General features: G+C 39.8%; 2 protein-coding genes across 3 annotated transcripts in view; one reads left to right on the forward strand and one right to left on the reverse strand.

Annotated features, from left to right (window-relative positions):
* The window catches only part of MCPH1 (microcephalin 1), a 239038-nt gene that overhangs the window by 111444 nt on the left and 100683 nt on the right, over positions 1-26911 (forward strand). The gene's annotated exons all lie outside the window — the stretch shown is intronic.
* ANGPT2 (angiopoietin 2) overlaps positions 1-26911 on the reverse strand; it is a 52381-nt gene that overhangs the window by 804 nt on the left and 24666 nt on the right. The window contains exons 2-8 of one of the 2 annotated variants that reach the window (XM_032869820.1): positions 23538-23693; positions 19749-19870; positions 15217-15449; positions 12668-12795; positions 7380-7481; positions 6689-6855; positions 2664-2794 (exon numbers count right to left, since the gene is read on the reverse strand). In XM_032869820.1, coding sequence (XP_032725711.1) covers positions 2664-2794; positions 6689-6855; positions 7380-7481; positions 12668-12795; positions 15217-15449; positions 19749-19870; positions 23538-23693 — 1039 coding nt within the window. Of the gene's footprint in view, positions 1-2663; positions 2795-6688; positions 6856-7379; positions 7482-12667; positions 12799-15216; positions 15450-19748; positions 19871-23537; positions 23694-26911 lie in introns of both variants that reach the window. The other variant, XM_032869819.1, reaches the window with a different exon arrangement.

Raw genomic sequence — 26911 nt, forward strand, 5'->3', positions numbered from 1 at the left:
GGGGGAGTTGGATGAAAAGGAAATCTTTAAGTCCTAGAGACAAAAAGGAAATTGGAAGTGATCGTGGCGTGCTCACTAAAGAGAGGAAAGCCACCTGGCACAGCCACAGGGCGGCGGGGTAGGTCTGCGTTGACACCTCAGTGGAGAAACAAGAGTGTGCCAGAAGCCTGGTTTTCAAGGAGAAGGAATGACCTAGATCCACGTAATCTCAATAAATCTTAGAAACAGGGGCGCCTGGGTGGCTCAGTGGGTTAAAGCCTCTGCCTTTGGCTCGGGTCATGATCTCAGGGTCCTGGGATCGAGCCCCGCCGCGGGCTTTCTGCTCAGCAGGGAGCCTGCTCCCCCCCCCCCGCCTACTTGTGATCTCTGTTTGTCAAATAAGTAAATAAAATATTAAAAAGAATCTTAGAAACATTGCGTTGGAAGTACACATACAGTATGATGCCATTTATGTAAGATTTCAGAATATAGGAAAAAACAACTGCTCATGATATCCGCATACCTAGCACATAAATAACTAACGTGAATGAACCTGAATTCATTGCCCACCCATGGGCAAATATGGCAGGACAGCTTTAGTTGTATCTGTGAAACTTTATTTCTTTAAAAAAAAAAAAAGCTGATGTAAAAAGAATGATGATGTAATTTTTTTTAAAAGATTGTATTATTATATTTACACGTTGGACTGTGATGATCAATTATTTCATTCAGTTACAGCTCATGACTTGAGCTGGTTCAGATTAACGTCGATTTGATAAGACATTTGTGTGTGTATTCAGAATCCTTCAAAATACTCAGGAGTGTCACAGACTTACAGATCCGTCCATCCTAGAGGCTCTTGGCTCATGTCACAATAGAGCTAGCCGTCCCTGCAAAGCCTAGCTGGTCGCTAGGCTGGATTACCTGGGCCCAGACCATGGGATGGGATCTGACATCCCACTGCTCCACTTTCTCTCTCGGGCTGTGTGTTTCTCCCCCCTCTCTTTCCCATTTCTACTCTCAGCCTAAGTCTTGATTTGAGTAAATAAACATATTGTTTCCTTGGTTATTAATGCACTTCTCCTACTCTCTTGAGTAGCTCATGACATATGGGTGGTCTGAAAGCCACCACCCTCTCGAGTGCACAGCTGGGCTCAGTGTGGGAATGGCAGATGGGAAAAAAAGGATTCAGCACATTTGGTCCCCCCAACCCGCCCCTTTCCCCCTTTTTAGGGTGAGGGAGAGAGGCAGCTTTTACACAGTCCTATCATCGAGACAATTATTGAAATAAAGATAGCTAATAGAGAAGACCTGTGTTGCCGGCATATACTATGTGGATACATAGATACATAGATAATATATTATCTATATTTATAGATATAGGGGTATATATATATTATCTATATATTATCTATATATCTATATCTATAAATATAGATAATATATAGATAATATATTATCTATATATTATCTAAAGAACCACAGGACTGATTATTTAATGGATTCTAATTCTTTCAGGATTATTTTAAAGATATACAAATTATTGAGTTTCAAACTATTTTCATAAATAAATCCTTTCTTTCAACTGTAAATGATTCTTAACTGATGTGCAAACCACGTGATAAGCTTTGATCTCCTGGCAATAGTGGCCTTCTGTTTGTCAAATTAACTGACCGTGGCTCCTGCCTTTTTCTTTCCTGGGTGAGTAGTGAATGAAAGTTTGGTAACATAATTTGTGGTCTCTGCAAATGAAACCTGCCAACTTGCTGTTTGCCTTTACATTCAGTTTGTACTCTCAGCAGAATCTTTGTTGCTGGTTTAAGTCTTTCGATATTTTTAAGAACTCACTTGATAGCATTTATCAAGCTTTTTTCTTGTCTTGGTCACAATTAACTGGTTCTGGCCATTTGATTTTTAAACTTTTAGAAATTGGAAGAGTAAATTTTCTAGCAGTTGGTCCCTGTCTTTGAACTCTTAAATGTTGCTGGATACTAATCTGGCCATTTTAAGTGTCTGTTAAAATTGTCTCTTGCTCCTGGGTATGGTTTGGATTCTTTTTTTAGAGCAGTCTGATACGAAAAGTAGGGAGTAAGAAAAGCATGAGCGTAAAGACCTTGACTTAAAGTGGACAACTGTTGATTTTAATTTCGTGCACTAAAAACAAAAGCAAAAACAAAGCAGGTTGGCCAATTAGTTTCTTTGTAGGTATTTGCTGTATATTAATAAAATCTTGGAAGAAAGATACCTGGAAATTCCATGTTTGCAGAATGAATTATTAACTAGAAACACTTCTATGCTAATGAATCGATGTCACTGTTTCTGTTGCCGTTTTGAATTTTCAACCTCTTTGATAAAGCAAAATGAAATTAAAGTGTGGCTCTGACATCTGTTCCTCAGCGAGCACAAACTCAAGAGAGCTTGCTGGCTCTCAGATGTCCCCTCCCTGTGCCAGAGTGAGGTCCTGGAGAGACACAGTTGGCCTGCGGACAATTCCAGCTCCACATCACATTCTTCAGACTCAACAGTCTGAAAAAGTGAAAAACAAATCTCCCTACATCTAGTAAGTCTATTTATGAAATGTGGACATTGTCACCGATCACAAGTTCACGTCCAAATAGCCAACCTTTCACTCTATGAAATTCTTCCTTGCCAAGACAAATAGGAAGAGAGAAAAGCCATCCCACCTCCTGTGAGCATTTGTGAACATTTGCAAATACATTTGTCGTTGTCTGCATCCTTTGTGCTAAAATCATTTCCTGGTTGGCTTATGCTGCTTATTTTGCCGGCAGTCCCTGTAAGTCCTTTAAGGTGAATCCTGCAAACATGCAAAGAAAAAAAAAAGAGAAAATAACATAATTGGCTTGGGCTGTTAATTTACCATAGTGGAAAAATTTTTTTGTAATGAAGAATTCCATCCTGCAGAAATGCATTCTGTACTGGTTAGTGTACTAATGCTGGACATAATATTTTTGCACTGGTATAAACAGGAACCAACTTATCATCAAATCCTTGGGCAATGAGAAATGTTTTCATGAAACCTTCAGCTCGTATCACTTGCACAAGCATCAGCAGGGGCTTCAGGGCCCTCCGCTTTCAGATAAACAGAATGGGGAAAATACAGTGTGAAACGGTCCTCTTTCCAGGTCTCCAGACATCATCTGTACAGAAACGAGAGTCTTGAGATGACCAGACAACTTAAAGCATCATGATTTTCAGACTAGTAGGCAAGGAAGAGATCATCGAATTTGGAGTAGAAATCTATAGAACTATATAGAAAACACATTCTTCCGGCTGCTTTGCTTCTTTTCTGTGTAGTATTGTAATGAACTTGCTAGACATTGAGAAAGGAATAAACATAATATTAAGTTTGACACCAGGTAGTAGCCTGTACTTTTAGAAGATTGGCTTGCATCAGTCATGTGTATGCCAAAGAAGAGAGCGAGAGAGCAGGGACAGAGAAAGTGTTGTAGCACTGCTTCCAGAGAGCCATTGGCAGATGGGCATGGTACAGCTCAGAGTAGGTTTCACATGCTGCTGGGTGGCTCTGTGGGATGTGATGCCACTGTGTTGGGACATGGGGTATGGCAGTCGGGGAGTTCAGACCATTGAGTCTTCATGACCTGGGGATCCTACAAAAAAACCCCTGTAATGTCCCTGGGAGAATTGTACTCTAAGTCCCCAAAATGATGCTCATCTTTTGCTAAACCACTACCTTGAAAGGAATATAATTTCCAAGAATTCATGTTGGAACAGAGGGTAGAGAAGAGAGGAATGGTTCTCCAGGGACTGTCTCTAACCAGACTGTGCCGGGCACTTTCGCACATGTGCACATGGAATGCACATGCCAGCCCTGAGAGGCGGGTGCTTCTCCTGTTTTACATATAAAATTGTCGAGGTTCAGAGATAGCAGTGTGGTAGAGCTAGCATTTGTACCAGATGCATCTAACTCCTCTGTTATGGTTCTACCCTGATAGACCCTTGCCAGGGATGTCTGTTTATTGAGGAAGAGTTATGAAAGGATGAGGGTAAGGAGCATGCCAAGTGGAGTTCCATAATGTGTTGGTTCTAAGTCACTTTTGTGCTAACAGCTTAGATTTAGAATTGCTTATAGTATTGTAACCCTAGAAACCCCCATCATGAGGCACTGGCTGAATTTCTGAATTTCAGCGTTATCCTCACTTTCAAAAATGACCCTGGTCCCTGGCACAGCCTCTGATTACCTGCTGCAAAGCATTTTTGGAAGTTCTACTCATCTCTGCGATTCTGAAACACTTTAATTTCTTTCCAGGCCCTTCTCGTTAATCATGGATGGGGCTGAGATAAACCACTTCAAGTGTCCTTTCTCCTTCCCAGCCTCTTCTCTCCTTACAACGATGTCAGTTCTTGTGGGGCTCATTAAACATCCCCAAAGGCGAGCAAAATCTGGGAGAACGCTATCTTTTATTTGTCTTTATGAGCAAGGTTGTATCATTTTTAGATCCTTCTATTATATGGCCCCCTGGTTTATAGTTGGTTTCTTTTAAGTTATTAAGAATAACCACATTTATTGAAATGGCTTTATATTGGTATCAGTTCGAGTTTATAGAACAGTGGAGTGAAAGAAGCAGTGCCAGCATTGAATAATGAAATCTGCATGTTCGCGTAGGGCTGCCAGAATGTTTTTGAAGAGTGACCAGTCTTTAGTTTTTAGTTTTAGGGAAAAAAAAAATTCTATTGATGCATTTATCCTTTCCTGATGACATTTATTTTTCAGTTTTCCAGCATTTGGGGAACACTTCTTTGGAAAAAACCAACTTCGTGGCTACAGAGAGTGGCAATCTGAGACACCTGTGTTATTACTCAGCCATGTCGCGGTCCCTTATCACACCACCGTGTTTTACTGGGATAATCATGGCTTCCATGTACTGTACCCCGCCTCATAGGTTAAACCGAGCTTTAAAGGAATGTGTGCTTTTCTAAATGGCATCTCCCAAAACTGGTCACATTTCTAAAGGAAGTATCTGTTAAGAATCATCTCAGTTTAAAGTATTTTTATAATGTCAGCATACAAGGGTAATGACCCATTTTGTAAAATCTCCTTATATAAACAGTCTAATCCTTAATTTTTGTGTTTCTTTCTTTAAAAAAAATTTTTTTTTTCAATTCCTCTGTTGTAGATCCCTAACTGTTGCCAGTTGAAAAAATATTTTGCTTGGAGGTAAAACAATGACCAACCACTCGTGTCTAAAAATTCATTGAAGTTTTGATCTCTTTGGAGTCAGCTTGGAGCTGCCGTGAGGCCTCAACACCTATCTTTTCATTCATCTGCATCATTCCAAGGAAGCCCTGCTCTCTCATACAATGAGAATCGGCGGGCTCTGTTTCACTGACTTTTTAAAAGTCATGTCAGTGTTCGTGGGTACGTTACCTGTCTTCAAAATTTTCAAAATTTTGCCCCCACCACCTCCGTTTATAAAGCAGGACATCCTGGAAGTTCTTTAGTTCTCAGGTTGTTGAGGACTCTAGAACAGTGGTTCTGTTGTAGTTGTCCTGTAGTAGTTCGGGCAAGGGGTTCAGGCTGTGTTTCTGTGCTGTTCCCTCACTGTGACCCTGAGGAAACCAGCTCAGGGACTTTGAAATCATGTTTGTTTTCCAAGCTGTTCAGAGGTTGGATTTTCCATTGAGCAGAGGGTCTGAGTTGGGCATTAATGGGATTTAGGTGGGACTGTAGGCCACGTGTGACTGTTTTCTGGGCTGTTCCTACTGAACTTTGTTGATTTCTGACCCCAGTGTTGGGTATTTTCAGGATGTGAGTGCCCGTGCTCCTGAGACTCCTCCAGGGCTGTGTTGGGGAAGGAACAATTCTTTGGTGCCTTCCGAGACCAATTTCCGTGGTGCCATCTGGCACCTGATCTCAGTGTTCTCCCTCCAGCCTTGCATGTGGGGTTCTGGGCACCTCTTTCCACAAGACCACGTGCAGGAGTGTGCTTTTTCCTGCCGTAGGCTGATGCTCATCAGACACCCGTCTTTTGATGCCTTCACTGCTCTCCACTCTCACGCCATTCTCACGCCACTTTAGAGCTAGATACTAAATTCTGAGTCAGGGATGCCCATGCTTTTCTTGGAACATTGAACGTCAGTGCCGCCAGATGCGTGGGGCAAGGCAAATACTAAGGGAGTGCTGTGAATCGGCTGTTGTTTCTACGGCGGAGAGTAAAGGACTTGAATGACTAACCCTCCCACCTAATTCTGCTACTTTTAAACTCGGTAACTCTTCCTGACTTTGGGGTGGAACATAGCAGTCAAGTGTGTTTTAACTTCAGAAAGATAGATTTAACTGTTAAAACCTTTTGGAAGAAAACCACATAGTCATAGGTAGACCTCTGTTATGATATTGGCACGACATTTTTCTAATATGGACACAGCATTCACATATTTCAGAAATACTTGTTGAATACCCATGGTATTCATTATCTGCCAGGCAGGTTCATCTACACTTGGAGGATACAAAATGCTGTCCTCATGAAGTTTCCATTATATCATTAAAACCAAAGTTAGAACTTTAGAACTAGATAAACTTCCTGAGAGGCAGCACAGAAGAGTAAGAAAAGAGATGCTTTTCCATTTAGAGTGTCCTCCCAGTACAGATCCTGTAACACAGTGTGGCTCTCGCTTTGTGGCCTGCTTACCCAGCAAATCTGTTAATGTTTTTCAGTTACATACAACTCACCTGTAATTAAGTTCTTCACCGGAGAGATAGAAATGTTCATACAGTGAGTATGCCTCATTCCCCTCCCAGTCTTTAAGGTGTATTTTAAGCACGTAGGGCTGTTGATTGGTGACTTGGAAAACGAACTCATTTCCCAGCCAATGTTCACCAGAAGGGTTCCCAAATCCCTGAAATTCAAGTGGTAAAATTCAGTCACCTCATTTATTTGTTTTTTCCTCCATGTATTTGAAATCAGTAGTCTCTCCGTTTAACATGGGATGACTACCAAATATTTAGCAGGAGTAGATTTTTTTTTTTAAAGGTCAATTTTAAGAAACCAAGCTTCTACTGTAAGAAAATTAGGACTGGAGTAATTAGAACTACTTGGGGAATCACCAGTGGAAACATGAGTGTAAACAGCTTTGTTTATTGCCATGGGAAGTTCTGTGAAACTGTTGTCTTACTGAAAAATGCAGAGCCTGCCATTAAAAATAAGCCTCACACTTGCATGCCTTTGTTTTGATATACAGTTTACACTGACGGGGTCATTCGTTAGTGGGGAGACTGAGACACCAGTGAAGAGGAACGCTTTCATAACAAAAATTGTCAACAGTCCTTGGTTAGTTTTGGATTGTGGTGAAGGTTCAACAGATCGTGAAAGCTAGTTTTCACAAAGAAAATTATTTTCAGATGGCTTAAAGACTATTCATACCACTTTATATTCTTTCCAAGTCTTCTGAAAATCAACACTGCCATCTTCACGCCGCTGAATGACCGTCCACCCGCCTCCAGAGGTTTCCATGTCGCAGTATGCCTGCCAATGGGAAGTGCACAGTTACTGCGTGGGAAACACCAGTGACTCAGGGCTGTGTCTGAACTCCCAGAAACAAGACAGATGTGGATACCTACAATACGACTTGTGCTGATAGGGTTCCCTGGGGTAAATCTTTGTGGTCGACCAAGAAGCAGATGGTTTTCAATAAATTGAAAACCATGAATTTAAAATAATGATGAAAAATAAACAGTAATATAACACGATTTCAGTGTCGATGAGAATAGGACTCTCTTGTCATCATCTGTGCTAGGCTAAAGACCCACCCCAAACGCTGATCTAGAGATCGCCGTTTCTTAGAGATGTATTGTGATTGGGACGTCTTGGTGGTTTGGCCGCAACCCTCATCCCCCACCTGTAGAAATGTACCAGCTGGTGTTCACGACTCCAGAAACCTTTGTGGTGGTTGTCGGTCCCTATCAACTCGGCAGACATTTGTGTGGAAGGAGTACTTTTGCACTGTAGGGCTTCCAAGACCCCTGTTATGTTATGTTGTGGGGTTAGAAGGCTTTTTCCATGCGGGATAAAAGTCCGATTTCTCGGTTCGTCCCTCAGTATGTGACATTGCAGCCCCTGGGCACCCAGTAGGATGTATGTGACCTGAGAGTAGCCTGACAGCTCTGTGCCATGGATCATGACTTCAAGCTTCTCTGCACTTTGCTCACTGCCTGTGGTATTTCTCCTCCTAGCTCTTTTTATTTTTGCTTTTAAACTGGCGTGGTGGGTTTAAACTTTGTTCAGACACAGAATTCCTTCTTGGGCCAGGAGCATGCATGCTCACTTTCCACTCAGCAGGAGTTTTATTATGAAATTAAAAACCCCTGCAAATAAGATTACATAAATAGTTTTAAATAATGAGATTATAGTAGAACGAAAAATTTTCCCAGAAATTCTGTTAAGATAAAATTTCCTACAGCATTCGAGGTAGTAAATATGAATGTTATCACTTAAAACCAATTAGAAATAGTCTTCCTCTGCTGTTTTCCTCAGTCTTTTTGGGAAATAATGGAGATAATTTTGGTAGACTAAGTTTAAATGTGAAGTATTCTGCATTTGTGAGCTAAAATCCTGAAGAATGGGGGATAAAAGAGAACCAAGAGCACACCTAGATCCAGTCTTCTATTATCAGTGACTTGCCTGGTACCTCATCTAATGAGACAGCTGCCCTGGGAACCCAGCACCCCTGTTCTCCAGCAGATTTCTCTCCACCGCTCTTCCCATTTCTCTCCACAAAGGCCCCTTGGCCCATATTGCTTTCCCTGATGAGCCTAACATTTGGAAACATAATGTTCCATTAAAGAAGATTGCATTTATTAAGAATAAAATGATTTCTGGTTAATTTAAATTAACCGGACAAATAAAGTTGATCTGCCTAAGGTGACCCCTTATTATCTCCCTGTATTGATATTATTCTTATCGCTAATGATCCTGTTATCATTGCTGTGCACCTCTCTGTTCCAAGTACAGCACTGGGTACTTTGCATATGTTATCTGCAATCTAGAAGCACTGTTGTTGTGATATGGTAATTCTGCATTTCTGAAAGGTGGAGAGATTTAGTGAAAAGATGTAGTGAAGTTAGATTAATTTGACCAGAGTCATTCAGCTATTAAGTGGAACATAGGACTTGAGTAAGGTCTCCTAAATTCCTCATTTTTTACCTTTTTTCCTGCCACGGGAGGCTGGCAAAAACAGGGAAACTTGACCCTTTTGTTAGTAGGCCAGGTCCCTCAATGCAGCTCCAATTTGAAATCAGTTCATGAATAATACTGCTTCTAATTTGCCTGTGGTCCACCCAATGGACTGCTCACTTCTCTCAATATTTCTTCTAAAAAACAGTTTAGTAAACCAGCTGAAGACGCTATATTGGTTTGAGGGGTTTTATGTGCACAGACAAGTTATTTCCTCTGTATCCTAAATGCCGTGCTCGTGGATGGAAAGACTAGATACGGTTTTTAGTGAGCCTGTCCTTGTTCCAAGAATATTTGATTCAAAATCAGTGTTCTAAAGTCACAGATACTTAAATCAGAGAAGAGTTTGTCTTGTTTGAAAAATCAGAGTCTAGACTGCCTAAGGAATTTGGGTTGAAATGGGTTCAATACCCATTTATAATGGTGTGGAAATGGGTTGAGCTGTACCATTCTCTAACTCCACCAGGGACAACGATGAGATGATTAGAACATTCCCTTAATCTCTCTTTGTTCCGATTAAAAAGAAAAAAAAGAACAAGGAGTTCATAGAAACTGAAGTATCATGGTCAACTGAGTCGTGAAGCTTTCAGAGGAAGATAGTGTTCAAAGAGAGTTGTCCACAGAGCCAGAGGGCACTGAGTGCAAACGATGAAATGGCTTATCTCCCCATCAGGAAAGCAGACTTCCTCAGAGAATGCCCAAGACCTCACTGCTCCAGCTACCACAAACCTGAGGGCATTAGTACTTTTGTTAGCACACTATTGCATGGTTCAGAGACCTGCTATCTTGCTCTAAAACTGGAAGCCTTTCAGTGCGTAGTGCCTGATTTAAATGTCAGGCTTCAGCTCTGAGGCCATGGTGAATGACTGAGAAATAGTAATCACCCAGATGAACACTAGGAGACAGGCACCCTGTGAAATTTGGGGAAGGACATTATTATGTCTCTGACCAGCAAAAGCAAACTCACAGGTCTTTGATGCAGTTTTTATCTTTTGCAGAAGCCTAATGAATTTTTCAAAAACAAAGTGGAAATATGTAGGCTCTTTTGGAAAAGGTTGGCCCAAAGATCTGTTGAACATTCTTTCCCTGAATTAGGTGAAACAGGGAAAAATGCAGAGAAGTTGTCTCCTTTGACTTTGGGGGCAGTCAAAATGGTAAACAATTTTGTTTTCCCAAATAGATGGTTAAGTACTAAGTCCTGTCGTGTGTGCTGTATGCGCATTGTCACCTCAAAATCACTGCACGACTACAGTTACTTCCTCACATTACAGATTCGGAAACAGGCCTTACACAGGGTAAATGACGTGCTTAGAGGCACAGATTGGCAGAGCCAGAATTTAAACTCCAGTCTCTCAGACTTTCTCTCCCTCAATCAGATTGTGAATTACGGGGTCTTAAGTCTGGAAGGGAATCTAGAAGCCACTTAATCTGGACCATTTATTTTAGAGATGAGAAACTTGAGGTTTGGTAAGATTGTTGTTTCCTGCTGTGTCGATGAGTTGTTTTTACTGCAAATGTTTAAAAGAAATATAAATCCTGATGTTTCCAACCATGACCTGAGACTCCCGTTATTTCCCAGGACTGTATAGTTTCAGCTTGCTGGAGAACATTTCAGTGAGACCATCGGGCTGACATAGTGCTCTGGGAGGGGAGCACTGCACTAGTCAGGAAAACATTTACAGAGCAGTGGGTTGGTGCCGTGTAATCAGCAGTTGCCCTCTGGATTTGCAAAACATGCACATTGCACAGATATCCTCTGCCCTCCTGCTGCTGCCACCCCTGTCCCCATTGCTCTAGGCCAAGAAGAGACCAACATCTGGTGACAGACAGTAGTATACAGAGGATTGTTATGAAAACCAGATTGCAAAGGGGATTGAGAGCCTTCCTACAGGATTTGTTCATTACTTTCTCATCTGCAGCAGGCAGTATGTGTATATATATATATATAATTCCTCACCAGCCCACGCTAATGCACTGCTTCTAGAGCACTGGGGACATTAACTGATTTCCAAGGTTGATTTAAAGCAGCATGAATGAATTAGAAAGATTTTCTTTGGAAAGCATTATCTTGAATAGCACAATATTTATCTTTTAAATTCATAATCAAAGTCTATGTTACTGTTTCAAATTCTATGTACTTAAACCCTTAATGCTTAGACTTTTGAAAGTGTTTTTTTCTTATTAGCATTTTAACTACGGAGGATAATACTGAGTTCAAAGAGATAATGGTTCCAGGAACCTCTAAAATTCCCATCTTTTTACAATATCAATGGCTTTTTCTCTAAGTGTTTACATTGGTTCAACTTGTAGAAGCTACAACGAAATGCAGATATATTTATAAGCATTTAATATATATAGTCATCTGATAATTATGTAACAATTCATACCGAGTCTCCTGTAATATTTCACCTTATCAGACCTCTCTGAGAAGCCACATTGAAATATTCCCTGGGCCTTTTTAGTTTTCTCCCCCAACTCCCATCTAAAGCTCAGTGTCTCCCAGAGCGACAGCAGGAGCCATGCTCACTGATTAATCCAGAATAACTAAGAAAAATTGAGTTAAGCTATGTACTAATTTTGTAGAAGAAAAGGAGCCACTCTCTTTGGTGGTGTGTTTTAAATCTTATAGCCAATGTTAAATGGGGTAAGAATAACCAACCCCAGCAATCCTTATGGTGTAGCCTGTGTACTTCTGGGGGTCCCTGAGACCCTTGCTGCCAGTCCATAAGGCTGACACTGTTTCCGTAATGACATGAGACATTTTTGGTGTTCGATGCTGTGACAGCGTTCGTACTGATGGGACACTAGTGCTGGTGGGGAAGTCAGCATCCCAGAATGGATGAAGGGAGAAGCACACCCTATGTCTGAGTCACCGTGTGCTCCAGTCACACCCTCGCAACTGGGAAAAAAATAAGTCAAAATCACTTTGGGACATCATCGACAAAGGAGTAAAACCCATTAATTTTAGTAAACTTCTGCAAACCGAGGTACCTCGGTTGTGTAACAGGAAAGCTTTCTGTGGCTGTTGTAGCTGTGAGCTAAATGAGACTTCTTTTTGATGGACCACCGGTGCTACTTGAAAGCACGACAGGACAAACTATTTGGTTATTTGAACTCTAGTATCCGGAGGATATTTTCTTGAAAAGCAATGAAATGAGCCTGACACCAGAAGGGAAACTGACAGAACGATGATTAAGTCAAATGCAAGGAGAATATGAGATAGATGTATCTTCTCATGATGACAAAGAGATTTCTGCGTCCTTGATATCCCCGGTTGGAACATGTATGCAGTGACTGGACGTGGAGCCCTTGGCAGGTGTTTCATGTGAGGCAGAGGCTCAGTGAGTGAGTGGTGCTTTTCTTTGCATGATGTTGGGAAGGGTCTGGGTGTGTGAACTGCATTATGTGGGTCCCCTGCTTCTATTCTAAAATACCCTGTTTACAGCCAGGTACTTGAAACCAGAAGACAAACACCGCACCTTGATCTCCTCTGTGGAATTAGGGAATGTGAGTGTATAGATGCCGTTGGCTGTCAGTCCTGACTTGAACACTTCTGCACAGTCTCTGAAAATGACTTGCTCTTCCTTAACATCGAAGGAGTTCTTGGCTGCTTTAAAAAAAAAATAAAGCATTTAACGGGAGTTCATGAACAGATAAAAGTTTATTATTTTGAGATGCACTCAAGTTTTATTACATATGAATTCTTATAATAAGTAGAAAAGACACTCCAGTTTTTATCCTTTCCCAAAAAATCACTCCTTCTGCCTGTTCTGCGTTAATTCTCAAAGAATATCACCAATAATCCCTACTTCTTCTTTTTTGTCATCAACCTGAAATGCAAATACTTTGCAATTAACTATAGTAAACAATTACCTTAAAAAAAAACTTCCATCTTTACTAGAATCACTTAAAGTTATTGCAAAAGAATAAAATAAAAATGTACCTAAAAATAGTGTCCCCTCTACAATGGCTGCATAGCATGTCCCATTAGCCATTATCCTAGCCAGGCTGTGGATGTATGTTTTCTCCTTTTTTTTTTTTTTTTTTTTTTGTTTTCTCCTTTTTTTTTAAAAGGTAAATACCTGAGGGTAAGTCTCGATACATTTCTTTAGACTATTGGATAACAATAGTAAGAGTATTCTTTGGATTTTAAGCAACTGTCCCATTATACTTTGTATTCAAGAGGCAGCTACCATTATTTATCCATGTCTTTGAAATTCTTACTCTAAGTCTAAAAATTTCTAGAATTATGAAATTCTTTCAGATTTTTACTCTGCTCTCAACATTTAGATTTCCAATCCTTTTTGCCATAAAAAAAAGGTGTGTGTGTTTGTATGTGCGTGTGCGTGTGCATTCCTGCAGATGTATCTATCCATTCTAGGAACCCCTCGGAGCACAGGCTCATGGGTTAGACGTGCAGGCAGGCGTCACAGGCAGGCAGGGGTTCTACCTTCACATCAGCTAGAAGCGCATGGGGAAAGGAAAGCCGCGTCTACTACCCTCTCTCCTCTGTTCCTCTTTTCTGCCAGGATGGGAGCTTCATGATTTTCTCTACTTTGGCTCATCAGAGCCAACACCTCACATTATCTTGCTCCCACCAGATTTCAGCTGATTGTCTTTTCCTTTTCTGTGAATGTGAAAAAGTACTGGGATAACCACATGACTTGAGGACGATGTGGGGACATATTTCTTATGAAGTTAAGACTATCTTCACATGATTCATATGTAAAATGTATCTGTGTCAAAAGAATCCAAGTTTAGAGGACTTCGGGAAATAAACGTAATAAGAACTAGACCCAATTTGTTTAAGAAAAAAAAAAAAAACCTTAAAATGACAATGCCACACAAATGGTAGATCTCATTTCCAATTAGTGACTGAAGATGCTTCTGTTTTCCCCTCCAAAATCCAAAAAAAAAAAAAAAAAGTGAAAGTAAAACAATAATAAAGTAGGTGAAATGTATCTGAGGGTGGGCTGAGGGAAGGGGGCTGGCATCTCTTGAGTGCCAGTTTTATGCTGGTCACTGCGAGTATTAAGTCAGTCTTCACAACAGTCCTCTGGGTTTAGATTTGTTTTTCCCACTTAAAAAAAGCAAGTCCACGGTGGATTTGCAACTTACCCAGCCTCATACATCTAGATAGCGATGGAACTAATAGAAAGTAGGCTCTTTGAGCCCAGGAAGCACGTGTGGGGTGTTTTGCCTCACAGTAACTAATTAGTGTAAATATATATTCCTTCTATCCTCCCCTTCTTCCTTCTTTCTGTTTTATCTCCCTGAGCAGCATTTAAAAAAATTTAAATTTCAGTACAGTTAACATACAGTGTTATAATAGTTTCGGGCGTACAATACAGTGATTCAACAGCTCTGTACATCACTCAGTGCTCATCACATCAAGTGTATTCTTACTCCCCATCTCGTCTTTTCCCCGTCCCCTTCCCCACGTCCCTTCTGGTGACCATCTGTTTGTTCTCTCTAGTTAAGAATCTGTTCCCCCCCCCTGCTTTTTTCTTTATTTGTTTTATTTCTTAAATCCCCACATATGACTGAAATCATATGGTATTTGTCTTTGTCTTATTGGCTTATTTGGCTTCTTTGCCCTTTGGCTTATTTCACTTAGCATAACACTCTGTAGCTCCATCCATGTTGTCATGAAAGGCAAGATTTTCCTCTCTTTATGGCTGAATAATATTCCATAATATATATGGAATTCACTTCTTTATTCATCTACCTATGGACACTTGGGCAGCTTTCATAATTTGGCTACGTAAATAATGCTGCAATAAACCTAGGGGTACACATATCTTTTTGGATTAGTGATTTTGTATTCTTTAGGTAAATAACCTGGAGTGAAATTACTTCCTCCTTTTTTAATTGGTTCTGTGATGAGCTTCTGTAAAACTTTCAAAGGAAACTGTAAGAGAAATAGTCCTTTTCTGAAAGATGATAATTTTTTGGAATTTTGAGACTATCACTTACAAAATAATGGCAATTAAAACTGAAGGAAAAATGATATGTAAACTTGACTTACAGTTTGACGTTGATATCATAGTCAATAAATTATGAACTGTCTCCATCAGATCGTGTTGCTGCTTCTGGAGAACGGAATTATTCACCGTGGCGGTCACCAGTTGTTTTTCTAGTTCTTCAATGATGGAATTTTGCTTGGATACTAACACCTGGAGCTGATCTTTCTCTTCTTTTATTGACCGTAGTTGAACTATATGCTTGTCTTCCATGTCTAGTACTTTCTTTTCTAAGAAACTTATAAAGGGAAATAATGGTTATTTTAGTGATTGCTTTATGGACATCAAGTTAGTTTCATAATTCTTATATCATCTTTTATGTTTATTGAATTTCTGCTTCCCCAAGACACTCTGTCTTCCCAGAGTGAACGTGTTGCTGCAGCCCTGAAGAAGCTCTCAAACTTGCCAAGAACATTGCATAAATAAGTGTGACATAGATATGAGGATAAAATACCCTGATAAAAATCTAAGGTCCATAATTAGAAGCTATCACTGGCATGCATTTGAAGACCATGGTTTTGGTGTAGGGGGCTATGGAATTATTCACTGAGAAGGCAGCCTTGATGTTGGGAGCACACGTGGGCAGGTGGAATGGTGAGTGGAAAGTGCAGGCTGAGAGCTTCACGTCTGTGCATGACTCCCTGTGTTACGTGGTCGTCCCTACTCTGCGTCTAGGTGCATGTCTACCTAAGTGACTCTCCATCTGTAGAAATAAATACCAAAAACAGATGCAGTAGACAAGATGATGATTTCTGAGGTCCCTTATAGTTCAAATAATTTGTAAGCCTACTATGCCTTTTGGGAGAAAGTCACATTTTCTGAGTTTTTAACCCTGCAAGCAACATTAGTCAGCCAAGAAACTGGATACCCATGGTAGGTCTTACCTATAACATTAACAATGTTACAATCTGTTTTAATAATCACGATTAGAATCTCAATTGCAGCTCTTAAATTTATGCCAGCCTAGATCATTGGAGATCAGTCTATGACAGCAAGTATTTAGTCTGATACCAAGTCAAAAAATAATCACTTACTGTAATACTTATTTGCACTCCACTTTCATAAGTGTTATATTTATTTTAACTGTTGTTTCTTATTATTTTTCTTGATATTAGCTTATTTTTTAATTGTATATACTTTTTATTAATTAAGAAACCAAAATGACTTGCTGTAAGCAGAAGTTAACCTGAAAATAAATGCATAAAGCTTTTCCCTTTCTGCCCTAAAATCCCTTCTAGTACCATCAGCATTCAGGCAATATGTTTTGGAAGTACTCCTGTGACACTTGACCTAGACAATTAACATAAAATAAATGGGGCATTTTTAAGTCACTAATCTATGTTGCCTTCAAAATGACATTGCTGAGATTTCTTAAACAGCTGTCTTTTATTGTCTTTAATATTCCATGAGGAGGCATAAAAGAAAGATGGGACAATCCCATGGTCCAAAGTATGAACACTCCAGGGTGGATATTTATTTAAAAAAAGAAAAAAGTTTCTTTCTCCAAAACCTATACCACTATAGCTCCAGAGGGCAATTGTATCTTGATCTAAAATAGTTAATATTAAGGTTAAGTACAAGCATGGATTAAAGAGTTTAGGCCAGCATCAGATCACCCTAAATCACATGGGCTATGAGACCGGAAATGTGTAATGAGTTACAGAAGCACAGTAAAGCGGCAAGGAGTCCCAGATAGTATTTTGCAAAATGCGGATTGGCTTGGGAATCCCTGTAATGAGTGACGATCAGCATTTTTTTTTAATGAGAGAAAGTTAAATAGGATAATGTTAACTAGGATAAAGTAGATGAAAATAGAGTGTAAATTAATAGCAAGGACTTGGTACATTGCCACAAAGGCCATGGCTGAGGATGATGGGGGGTGGGAGAAAGGAGGTGGAGCAGCATGGGGCATATGCACGTTTGTTTGACAGCTCACACTTTAGTTCAGTATTTGATTTTCTGATCAAGGAGAATCAATTTGATCCTCAGGATAGAAGTTGCACTTAAGCTTAGCTTATCTTTCCATTAACATAGCTCTCATTGATGAGAAATATGGGAAAGGTATCCTGCGTGGGCAGAAATACCAAGGCTTCTCAGAAAGGGACAGTATCAGTGGCAGCCCTTTTCAGTAACAGTAATCACGGCAATAGTAATCACAGTTTCATGGAATTGGTATAATTTGAAAAATGGGAAAATTTGGAAAATTTGAAAAGTTTTAAAAATAAGTTGAATCATTTATTTTTAGAAGAAAAAAAAAGAATGATAAGATGAAAACCACATTGTAATTTTCACCTTCGCTGGTGAACCTAACAATTGGATAGTAGCAATATTCAGGGAAACACTGACCCTAATGAGTACTTTGACTTCATTTGAAACTATTCAGTAATGAAAAGAGCTGGACAGTATTTGAGGGAAATGCTGAAAGTAATTGAAAGGTATTGTTTGTTACATATGCAAAACATCCACAGATATTTACAATGATGTTCTTGCAAATGAAATTCTAGGCTAGTCAAAATAGAAGACACCTCAAAACACAGCATGCCAAAGTCACTGAAAGATGGAAAGATGGAAAATCATCTGTGTGGTTTTCTTATTTTTACTGACTTACACTGATTAATAGAGACCTTATTATTGTCCCTTCATTTCATATTTGTGATACAAGAGATGATTTCTGCAGCTGCTAAGAGCTGCAGGTATGGTTTCTATGACAGTCTGCTGATAGCAAGCTCTCTCTCTCAGGGTCTGTGCTTTGGCAGGCCATTCCGAAATGGTCCATATACAGCTCCACTCTGAGTGAGGTGTTTGCCATCCAAGCTGCGGATTGCAAACTAAAACAATAATTTATTAGGTGTATTTGACAAGGTGCTTTTATGGAGGAAATGTGTTGTTTAAATTTAGTGTAATATAAAAGTGGGCTCAAAGTATTGGAAAAGTGCGTTATTGGTAAATGGTGATTAAACTGGCAGAAAATGTGAAAGATTTAAGTGAAAAAGAATGTGAAGGATCCCGTATGCAAGAATAATCAGAAAACACAGCAAGCTACGGGCTGGTGGGAATTACTGTTTTATACATCGTAAAGCTCTAACATACAAAGCAATTTTACCAGATCATGGAGGATCAAAAGATGCAAGGAAAGTTGTTGATTGACTTTCAAAGCAATCCCAGCTGCGGGTAACGGTTTAATTGTAGTAAGCGGAAACATTAAACAGTGTGTCCAAACTCGGGAATCAGATTTGCATTTCTCTAGGCAAAAGGCAATATGATTTGGCAAATATTTACAAAGGCAATACTCGGGTGACATAACTGACATACTTAACTGATGATATTAGTGTTTTAGCATATAGAAGTAGAAACTTAAGGAGGGGACAGTGTTCAAGACCAGGCTGCGCTCAGCAAACTGGTCATAGCCCGGACAGTATTGTCCTGGCAGGCAACTGGAGTAATCATTCAGCTCCTGTAGCTTCCCATTACTGCAATATCATTAAATAAGAGAACATTATTAAATAAGACCATTTTAAGAAAATGAAATTGCAGAGATTGTTATATCTCAATTGTTGGTTTCAAATTTTTATTTATTACTTTGCTGAAGGAAAAAAGTGGAAACATTGAAGAAAAATATTTGAATTAATCAAACTATTTGCAAAAATATTAAAAATCCATTTGCTCTTCAAGACCCTAAGTCAGTAATGAGTTAAACTTGTTACCCAAAGAACAGAAAGAATGATTTCATCTGAGTTCCTGATTAACAGTAAAGAATGATTATAAGACATGAAGTTCATCATCATTTTTGGTTAAGAATAAGGAATTATGAAATTGAAATTAAGTAGCTGTGAAATAGAGTACCTTGTTGTCTGGCCATTCTCCCTGTCATGTAGACATGTCTTGGTTAGAAACAGGTTTATAAACACAATTATCCGTATATGCCCCTAACTGCAATAAACCTTTGAAAACCATCCCCACTGATCATCCCACGTTTGTTTTTGTATGATTTTCTTGGGATTTTTCTAGATCTTGTTTAAATATCAATATTATATTTATTATTAAATTCTGTTTTTACTTTATCATATGTTTTAGGAGTAACAATTGTATCATGAAATGTGCACTGTTTATAGTTTGTAATTTTCCAGCTGTGGCTCATTCTGCATTGGGAACAACAAAGTTCTCAGAGGCAAAGGAACTATTAAAATGCCTAGGCCAGTGTTACTTTTACTCCATGACACTGGCAGTATTTTGTCACAGATTAAATTGCGCAGTATTGAGGCAGAGTTTGGGGAATCATTGGAAGACAATCTTTAAGGGGCTGGAGAATGAAAAAATTGAAGACTGGATTAGAAGGCATGGTAACCTCCATATTTCCTCCCAGACACTCTCCCTTCCTTTCCCTTACAAGGTGTCGGATCCTGACACTACACATTAAGACATCCGTCATTTTGTCGTGATTTTGGAAGCCATGCTTATAATTAATAGTCACATGAAATAGGCTTTTAGATCTAGAAAGTGTGCAATTCTGAATTGTAATTTTTTGTGTTTTTATTACCTGTTCTTATCTTGCAATTTGTTTATTTCACTGGTCTGATCCAAAATCTGTTTTTCCAATTTGTTGGTGGAAAGGGAATGTTCCAGAAGCTGAAGTTCAAGTCTTGTTGTCTGATTTAATACCTAAATGTAACAAAATAAAATTCCTCTTTGTCATGTTTAAAGTTACATATAACTTCCTTTTAATTAAGTCAGCTAAATTGTAGGAAAACATAACTAAAGCATTTTTTTTTAATTTACCCCAAGTATCTAATTTTGGCATATTCTCCATTTTCAGAAAAGGCCTGAAGTCCTGGATTGCATCAGAATATGGTGTTTTGTGTTTTTTTTCCCCACCGTGTCTTTTTTTAGAAAGTGTTTTAATAGTTCCGGACAGTGGTATTTGTGTCAAATAATATAATGCTGTTACTCTTGTTCTGCCATATTTTAGCATTTCTTTTCACACAGTGATACAAGTGGGAGTATAAAATGGTCATATTTAATGCATCAGAAATTGTTGATAAATGAAAAAGGTTTTGCTTCCACTCAAAACCTAATGCTGTTCTCTTATTTATCAGGAGGCAACATGATTAGAAGTCACATGCTTCCGTTCTATAAAACCATAGCTCATTTTTAGCCCGGCATTTCCTAGTTTGTAGTCACTTGTTCAGCCTTTTATTTTTTTGTTCTCCATCTCTCTCTCTCTCTCTCTCTATTATAAAAATCATATTAACCAATTAGGAAACAATAATACATCGCTGTGAAGTGGGAGCTCAGTTTTGCTGGGGCCTCTCTGTATACGCCATATGCAATATCGCTGTTCCCATTGTGTTCTAACAGGTCTGAGGTTGAATTCTTTGGTGTTTGGCTGCCTTCTAGCAGGAAGAGTCTGTTACTCACATCCTCTGGGGCATGGTTATTCAGGATGTGACATCACGTGTAAGTGTAAGGCAGAATTGTTGCCCAGGAATAAGGGTCCTTGAAAGAACCATTGTTTGCTCAGGGTCTGTGTCATTCATAAAAGGCTTGGCCAGCCCCCACTGGGCAGCTGTAGGGATAGTCCTGTCCTTAGTCAAAGCAGGATGAGTTCATACCATGAACAGTCTTATGAATGAGTAAAGGCATTGGCCTGAAGAAAGGTTGGGTTTTAATGTTAATACCTGGATGATAGATTTGGCTTATATCTTCTTTGGGCCCAAATACTCTATGTTGGTCATTGTAAAAGGAACTGGAAACTGGGTTCCTTTATTCAACTCCTAAGAGCTATAAAAAGAGCACAATGGGCCAGAGCTGGGGAGGATGGCATATAGGTCCTGACTGACCTGGGATCAGAGGTGCTGTTTTTTTAATCCCTTCCCCAAGGCCTCCAGCAGTAGGCGACTGTCTAAATTATCCACGTCAGGTGCTTGTCTGTGGTCTTTAAGATCTTGGACCTCTACCCATCCCTCATTGTCCAGTGGAATAGCTTCTCACTCTGACAGGCTACAGGAATCTTCTAATGAGAAAATTTTATTTTTTTGGATTTTGGATTTAAACCCATTTTGCACAGTAATTGCTAAGTAGTGCCTACAATATATTTGGTGCATAATTCGGTCCCTTGATGTCCTTGCTTCGGTTCAGCCATTTTAATGTGTTTAGCTGGACATAATAGGCTGTTTTCTTTCCAGTCACCCTCCAATTTTCCTGTTATCACAGATCATACAATATCTAGTTTTACAATAGATTTTTAAAAAATAATGTGACCCAACCAAAGCTCAATGAAAGCTAGGAAGCCTGCCTTACACAGGATGTCGTAAAGGTTATGGCATTGCTTCATGTCTAACCCTTGATTACCATTGTCTGAAAATATAAGGAATGTTATACTCCTCAGACATTTTTTTGGATGAGGTTGATTTCCCACTAGTTTTGCTATCAAAAGGTGGGGCATATGATTTAAACATTATTAACTTATTTTAATAATTGACTATGGATATATTGTTACATTTACTTTAAATTTTTTATCTTTTCATTTTTAGCTTTTATCACTTCTTGGGATTACAGTTTTCATACCTTGTGATCCATCGTATAGGGTAGTTACATTTTCCCTACATTGTTCTAATACTGTGGAAAGATTTGGTAAAGAAATAACTTCTTATTCTGTCCTCAGATAAAAATCTTTTATTCTCCAGCCACTTTCCTACTGTTTTCCCTACTTTATCCAACAGTTCATAGGGGGACAATGAAAGGACAACTGTACCATTCTAGACGTGACCTTATTCTAGTTGGGAGGCTTATCATTTCTCTTACCTCATATCCCCTTCTGCTGATGTCTAGCATTTCTTTTGGCTGAAGTAGCATATAGAAGTAATGCATCATAGAAATTATTTACTATTAAGTATTCTCTTTCTCTCTCCCTCTTTTTTTTAAAACATTGCTTACAACTCAGAGCAGGAAGGTACTAACTTCATAAGCCTATAAAGAATCCAGGGTTAGGAACCAGAAAGCAGGTTCACCAATGAAGAGACTTGAACTGAGAGCCTCTTAATAGATTCCACCAACAGTCCTTTTTTTTCCCACACCTAGACTATTCCTTCTTTCTTTCTTTTTTTTTTTTTTTTTTTGGTGTTTTTACTTATCTATTTGAGAGAGAGACATAGAGAGCATGAGTGGAGAGAGGAGCAGAAAGAGGGAAAAGCAGACTCCCTGCTGAGCAGGGACACCCCCCACCCCCATCCCAAAGCAGGGCTTGGTCCCAGGACCCAGAGATTATGACCTGAGACAAAGTCACATGCTCAACCAACTGAGTCACCCAGGTGCCCCCACCACCCCCAGACTATTCTTACTCAGTCACACATTGTGTGTCATTTGGCATGACGCAGTGAATTTTGTTTCAATGTTTTGATGCTTAGTGTCTTGGTGTTGTTCTTTTGTTATTTTCATATTCCTGTCTCCTCCTGCTGTTAATTAGGAGCTCGTAAAATCTGAAAGCTAAAAGAGCACTTAGCAGCCAGTTGTAAGACCTAGCCCTCACTTTACAGTTAAACCCACCAAGGCCCCCAGGAGCTGAGTGCCTTGCTCAGACTCACTCAGCTGGCTGATGGCGGGAAGCGAGCCATCGGGGGATGGGTAAGCCCTCTGTGCCACAGCTGCTGCAGCTTTGTCTATGAACTCATACCACAAACTGTTTTCATACTTCTTTGAAATCTGGCTTTACCTTAAAAGTTAGATTGAAGAACAAAATGTCTTGCACTCTTCTTCAGTGCCTTTCATTTCTCAAATGCACGAAACAAGGTAAGGACTTAACCCAGAGTCCAAAAGGTACCCAGTGAGGCAGGGGAGCATTTGTCTTGTAGTTGTCCAGCATGCATCGTACAAAATGATTCACATGCCGTTAGTAGGAAAATTAATTTAACCTCAGTATTAAAGATGAAAATGGGGACGTGTGGTTGGCTCAGTCAGTTGAGCGTCCGACTCTTAATTTCGGCTCAGGTCATGGTCTCAACGTCGCGGGATCGAGCCCCCTGTCTGGCTTCACGCTCAGTGGGGAGTCTGCTTGGGATTCTCTCTCCCTTTCCTTCTGCCCCTCCCCCTGCCGCCCCACTCTCTAAAATACATAAATCTTTAAGAGAAAAAAAAAAGAAGAAGAAGAAAATGTATTTACGGATTTTAAATCCTTATGTACCACAAATTCTTATTTTCTTACCAATTGTTTTCCTGCTACCCTCAAGCTTTCTTCATTTTTCCACCATTTAATCAGGTAACCATGCGGCCTGATGTCTTGCTAGTCGCTAGTCTAGCTGGACCGTTACGTGCGTTGTGCTCCGTGACTTACTTGTGCTTCCACGTCTGTCAGCTTCCGGGTTTGCGCCGCGGTTTGATTGAGGAGGTTTGTTCCTATTTCTATCATCACAGCGGTCTGGTTCTGCACCGCGCTCTGTTGCATCTCTACCATTTCTCTCTTCATGTTGTCCTGGATGTAATTCTCAAGCTGGAAAAGAACATGGGTCAGAAAGACAGTCATCAGTCAAATGGTCAGAAACCTCATTCCTAAATATTTGCCCATTTCCTTTAAAAAAGATGTGTTGGAAGACCTCTGCCTTGCTCTGATCTTGCTATTTTTTTTTATCAGCAGTGGTGCAATGCAGTGTGGTCTTATGTTAACTTAAAACCAACAGCTTGTTCACATCATGTGTGGGAGATAGCCACATCCAGAAGCCCACACCGTGGCTGGCATAGGAGGTGGCGGGACCCCCATTTAGAGGTGGGCAGAAGGGGGTGTGCCATCAGCAGGCATTCTGTCCGGCTGCAGCTCTGGCCTCATTAGGCAGGAAAGGACAATTTGGTGTTAAGAAGCATTACTATTTCTTCCACATTCTAGACTTGTGGTTTCTTGAAATAGAGACTTGAGAAGACTATGTCAGGTAGAGCATGAGGAAAGGCTCACTGTTGGATTACAGCATCACGCCTCAGGTCCACGTTCTGCAGGACCACCCCCCACTTCCCTCTTACCTTGTTCAGCACACATTAGACCTAGTAGGTCTTTCCTAACATGTGTGCGTTTTTCACAGGTTCCTCATTTCAGATACCAGTCAAACGTGTGATCCTACGTTAGGACCTTCATCACTCCACTTGCCGGGTATGTGGGCATGCCAGCCCATTTTAATATTAGCTTCAGCACAAGACAGTGCAGAAGCTAATTTCACTGCCATAGGTATAGATCCCTGTATCTTTGGCAGTAAAATCATACAACTAAATATAAATGTAAGACATCCAGGTGTGTGGGAAAGAGCATGTGGGCTTTGGGCTGTGGACACCTTACTCTCTTATTTTTCTTTGACTCGAGGGATGTTCCTTAACTTTAGGAGTGCCCAGTGTCCCCTGTATAGAATAGAGTTTCTGAGTGGTCAGAGAAACATCGGAAGGCTTACCTAAGCATTTATGGTCATTGTGTGTATGCATAACTTTGGATATGTAAAATGCAATTTCCTTTCTTCTTTGTTTTTCATGGTGATCCAATGATAGGAGCCACAATTCTATTCTTTAGCCCAAACTGTGAGTTCACAAGGACAGGAAACTTTCTTTTTATTTTTTTCTCATAGTTACAATTCAAAATTTTAAAAATTAAATTGAATAATTGAAAGATGAGTATAAAACTGCTTATAATGCCTTTCTTTAGAACTTTAATCATCTGCACAGAAGCCATGCACAGAGCTGGTCACCAAACATCGTTTCTCCTAAAATCTTAACAGTGAAATAATTCCGTACTTCTACCTATGAAAGTGAGAAAATACAATGGAAGGGTGGAGTTTGTCCCTTAGAGTTCAAGGGTTTCTTTGTTGGTATAATTTTTATAAACTGTGTCTTGGGTATTCTATGTCTCAGGGCTGGTATTAGAAGTCTGGATTTACTGCCTCAATTTCTAACTTGCTGTAGACTCTACCCTGCCCCTTCGTGCTTCCCATCTCCCTCCTTGCTGGTTATCTTGAGGGTCAGTGGTCACTCCCTGGTTCTTCCCTGGCCAATGGGCAGATCAGATATCTTCATCCTGACAACTCCTGCAGCTCTGATCTCTTGTAAACTCTTGTAGTTGAAGCCTCACCTTTTCCATATGAACAAAAGTGGAGTAGACCACTGTAAAAAATGAAATCATGTGCTATTACTTGGCAGTCCAGGAAATACCTCTGGTATAGACTTCATAAAATAGGAAGAGTGAAACCCTTGTTAAACCTGTATTAACCAGCAAACTAGCTAGGTCTTTTCTTAATGTAGTATTCGTCCCCTCCCCCGCCTTTTTAAAATTTAACTTTTATGATTTAAACAAGTTATAGGAGCTCAGACAGAACTTTGTTATTTTTCCTTTCTTTCCCTCTGTCTCTCTTTCACACACTTACTTTCACACACACTCCTTCTTTCACTCCTCTCATCACCGTGGGAGTAATAGAATTTTTGAGGTTCAAGTTAAAGTCATGTAAGTCATCCAGAAGAGTTGCCTTAGTTACTCTCAACACCCAGCAAAGATAATATTTAGAAAGCCTTACTCTGGGAAGTTTGGACTTATTAAAGATATATTCAAGCTGGAGTTTGGTTTAAGTCCATACCATAAAGTAATAATTTATAAATTAGCATAAATACAGGTCTTAATCCTCTTACTGATTTTGGTACTTAAGAACTACATAGAAATGATTCTGTCCTTTGTCACTCTAAATCATATAACTAGATGAAGAAAATGGGTCCTTCAGTCCTCCCCCGCCACATTCGAGATGTGGTTGCAACCATCGGGACACATGAGAAGCTTATTTATAATCTGACATTTTAAAGTCAACTTTCCATTTAAAATTAGACTCAAGAACTTTAAAATACCCAGTTTTTAAAAGTAAAAAATTTTAACTTTATTGCCATAACTTTTTCTAAGCTTAGAAACAATAGAATAGAAAATATTTTCAAGTCACTGTTTTTCAGCTTTTCAGGAGGAGGAAGTGCATGTATGTGGTGGGTGTGTGGGTGTGGTCAGTCTTACGCTGAAGCAAGTTATGGATACATGCATGCACGTCCTGCCTGGGCAGGCACAGGTCTTACATACATGGTACACACGTGGCTCGTGTCTATATACAGTATATACAACTAAATAAAGTAAAAATCTATAAGCTACTAACCCAGTATCTAATTGTGGTCTTGGGGAGAAAAGTGGAACAGAAACAGAAAAATCTGGAAGTAGACATCTTTGTGTTGATTCTCAGAAAGATTCATGCTCTCACACTTGAAGCAGTGAAAGTAAGTTAAGATTTTAAGAGAAATGGGTGCTGTGACAGTTGAGTACTCTTTGACAACAAAGAAGAACGCACTCAATGCCAGAAGAAACCGCAACAAAAATGGCTGCAGTAGCCACAGCTAACGTGGGCTGCGTGCTGCCCACGTTCCTGTTCCTCTGTTCATGCTTCCCGTGGACTCCAGGCACCCCGGATCTTGGGCGCCTGCACTAGGACTGGCGTGCCTATAAGCCACCCTTCTGCCTTTTCCGTTTTTCTAGTTTATTGCCCCAGAATGTATTTCTGTTTCGTATCACTTGTTTTTGTTGCCTGCAACTGAAACCTGGCAATATAGAAATCTGTCCAGTGCAATTCCATTCTAGTATAAGGAAGTCTGCGTTCAAGGAGGAATGTGAGCGGAAGAAGATTTCTGCTCCTGTTGGCAGTGTCACGCTCCCTC

Source organism: Lontra canadensis, unplaced genomic scaffold (assembly GCF_010015895.1).
Source record: "Lontra canadensis isolate GAN:19392208 unplaced genomic scaffold, GSC_riverotter_1.0 scaffold39, whole genome shotgun sequence".
NCBI lineage: Eukaryota > Metazoa > Chordata > Mammalia > Carnivora > Mustelidae > Lontra > Lontra canadensis.